Genomic DNA, 3439 nt, shown 5'->3' with positions numbered 1-3439 from the left:
TAGTGAGGACAGAAAGTATATCAACTGAAGAAATTTCAGTACCAGTCATGAGGAAGTCAGATGTGGAAGAGATGGAGGAGCAGCACCAGCATCATCTAGGGTGGAACTGGATGAGAGTGTTTGAGCACAAAATTCTGCTCTCCAGTAGAAGAAACAACTACAAAGTTACCAGAGAGGAAAAGTGGAGGGAAGAAAGATGAATTACAGTTGTTAGAAAGGTATTTGGTACGGTGGCTGATGGAGTGAGAAGAATCTGAGTCAGAGAGTTCAGAGCATTTTGTAAGAGTGAAGTTATTCTTAGCAGAGTTGAAAACAGAGTTAGAACAATTCCAGACGGAGATATAATAGAGGCGAGATTCAGGGTGCGTTAGCTCCGGCACTTTTTTTAGGCCTTCTCCTTGTTGTGGACAACATTAGAACAAGCGTGATTAAACCTCTTTTTGTTGCTGTTTTTTTTTAGTACTCTAAAGATAAAAGAAAAGAATGTCTGCTTCCATCCCCGAGAGAACAACTTCCACAATGTGCAAGGCAAACTCAGATGGCTCTCGGCCATGGAAGCAATAATCATTCTAGGGAAAATCATAGAAGTACCGCCTGAGGGGCTCCCAATCAGCAGCTCCAAACTGTCAGTGCTGCCTCTTCTTGAGACGGACCACAGGCTTTACTGGAACGATAGGACAGATTAAGCTGATATGGTTGTAGTCAGAGGAGCCCAACGGAGAGAAAAGATTGACAGAGTAAGCAGAAGAATTAGTTGTAAGGAAAGGTGGTCAGGGATACAGGTATTGTGATGTGCGAGTACAAGCTGGTCTGTCATTTGGGATAGAAAAAATACAGGTCGTTCACCATGGTGATCAGCTGATTTGTACGAGAGCCAAAGGTGGTGGCTCAATCGGTAGAGAGATGGCTTGTGGTCCTACTGGATCCAGGTTCAAATCCCCGCAGGGGCAGGGAACAGTTTAAGGATTTGAATATCTTAAAAAGCAGACTTTTCTGATGTACCAGATGACCCGCCGACATGTCATAAAAGTAACCCCGCTAATACCAGTACACCAGTCCTGTATGAGACATCCCTAGCATGTATTCAGTATGGACGGTGGGTGTTAGCGCCGAAGTGGTGACATTTTGAGGTGTATATGTAGGAGGACTACTGGGCCTTGGGAGCAAGCTGTGAAACCCATGCCCAGAGTCGAGCACATTAAAAAAAAATAGAATGGATATTTCAGAGAAAGAAGAAATTCACAGAATGTGTTTCCATCTTAAAGCAAGATAGTCAAAGAATATTTCATAGTCGCTAGAATCTTCAAATTGTTACATATTAGGTAACGTGGGGTCTGGCGGACCCGACGGAAAAAAAAAAAAACTTTCGTTTGAGATATTTTAAAATGCTTCAATACACAAATAATTCAACCCCTTATCTTTAAATAGGGCCAGAAAAAATAAAGTTTAATTGAAAAAATATATATATTTTTTTAAGTTTATACAACAATTATTAAATTTTATTGTATGCAAATTTTAAAATTAAATCTTGCAAAATTGAAAAGTAATATCATGATTCCCTGGGTGGTCTGCAGTAGACCGATGTTGGGACCTTCTGTATACAAAAAGAGAAATACAGCAAATTGAAACAAAAAAAATCACAAGAGGGCTCAACTAGGTTACATTATAGGTAATCTGGAGGTCTAACATACCCCAGTGGCCCTATAGAGCAAAATCAGAGCCAGGTACAGCTATGACCCCATCATCCCCATGAAGAGCATCACTAGGCAGGAAGGTAATGAGGCGGACAGATCTGTAGACCTTATGCTCATATTTTTAAAAATCAAATTTCGGGGACTGGGGTTTCTGATACCCCACTTCACCTATCTAGATATGTACACAACGTATTAGTCTGAGAATGACAGGCTAGCAGAAACCAGAACATAGAGAATCCAGAGGACTGAAGTTCAGGAAAACGAGAGAATTACAGCTTTGCCCCATCACTGTCTACTTATGTCATTTTCATGGAAAGGAATCGGCTTGAAAAAAATATCAAGGCAAACGGAGCACCTGCAGAGAAAATGATGAATTAGAATAAAATTTGTGTTTAATATGCTCCAATTCTATTTTATCTCAAGAGCTACTCGACTCCATCATGTTCCATACCTTACTGTGGACACCTGTTACCTATATTTATGTCACCTAAACCTGGCTCAGATTTTTGTCCTGTTCCAACATGTTTCACGTAACTCAGTGGCAGAAAAAGACAATGCCACGGCTCTACACTGCCCTTTTTGGTAACTAGTATCAGTTTCTAAGGTTAACTTTTTGCTACAACTCAGCATTCATGATGAAGAGATGACAATTTTAGGCCAAGTTAGAATAAAAAGAGTCGGGTTCCTTTTCTTTTGTTGGTATTACGAAGTGAGGAAGAAGTCTAGAGTGGTGATGATGATGGCAATGACAATGATGATTCATGATGATTTCTCTCTCACTCACTCACTCTCTCTCTCTCTCTCTCTCTCTCTCCAGGCCCGTGATGTACGAATATGGAAGCACTGTACCAGACGCCTTAAGGAGCTCAGAGAACCCCATCCTAGCCGAACTGGGGAGGAGGCTATACATCTACCCCAACATTACCCTCAACGATCTGCATGCGGCTACGGTGGAGCTGGTGATGCAGAGGACACATACTTTGATTTGCCCTGTTGATTATCTGATTTACACGCAGCATCGCAGGAATGTGACTCGCGATACTTATATTATGAGAGAGAAGGTGGGTGGTGTAGAGATAAATGGACAGCCAAACATACAGACAGAAGGATAGAGAGATGGACACATGGACAGATATTACACACACACACACACACACACACACACACACACACACACACACACACACACACACACACAATAAGAAAGACATTTAGACTGATATACAGATAAACAGGTTGACATGCATACAGAATGACAAACAGAATTATACAGGCATAGACAGATAGATATAGATAGATAGATTGATAGATAGATAGATAGGTACGCAGACACACGGGACCATAGATAGATAAACAAGCAAAACAAAAATAAACAACCAAACACACAGCTGGTGCTATAGTGTACTTGCTTCCACAGATATACAGCAACTTTATGGTCGCAACACCCCTACACTCACAGACAGATAAATCAATAGATATATATACACCGACACACAGCTGGTGGTATAGTGTACCTATTTCCACAGATATACAGCAACTTTATGGTCGCAACACCCCTACACTCACAGACAGATAAATCAATAGATATATATACACCGACACACAGCTGGTGGTATAGTGTACCTATTTCCACAGATATACAAGCACTTTATGATCTGGTTACTGCGTCGCAACACCCCCTACACCCGCCTCATCTCAGACAACCTCATCCGCCTTCTGGAGACCGGCATCCTCTCCAAGATCTA

General features: G+C 41.4%; 1 protein-coding gene across 1 annotated transcript in view; it reads left to right on the top strand.

Moving 5' to 3' along the window:
* Positions 1–2518: 2518 nt before the first annotated feature.
* Positions 2519–3439, top strand: part of LOC145397998 (uncharacterized) — a 3523-nt gene continuing 2602 nt past the window's right edge. The window contains exons 1-2 of the mRNA XM_080270966.1: positions 2519–2755; positions 3330–3439. The exon at positions 3330–3439 is cut by the window's right edge and continues 40 nt beyond it. Coding sequence (XP_080127092.1) covers positions 2519–2755; positions 3330–3439 — 347 coding nt within the window. The remainder of the gene's footprint in view (positions 2756–3329) is intronic.

Source organism: Coenobita brevimanus, chromosome 44 (assembly GCF_032717465.1).
Source record: "Coenobita brevimanus isolate Jiangsu-jjx chromosome 44, ASM3271746v2, whole genome shotgun sequence".
NCBI lineage: Eukaryota > Metazoa > Arthropoda > Malacostraca > Decapoda > Coenobitidae > Coenobita > Coenobita brevimanus.
The sequence above is the reverse complement of the archived record's forward strand: the minus strand, read 5'-3'. Positions and strand labels throughout refer to the sequence as shown.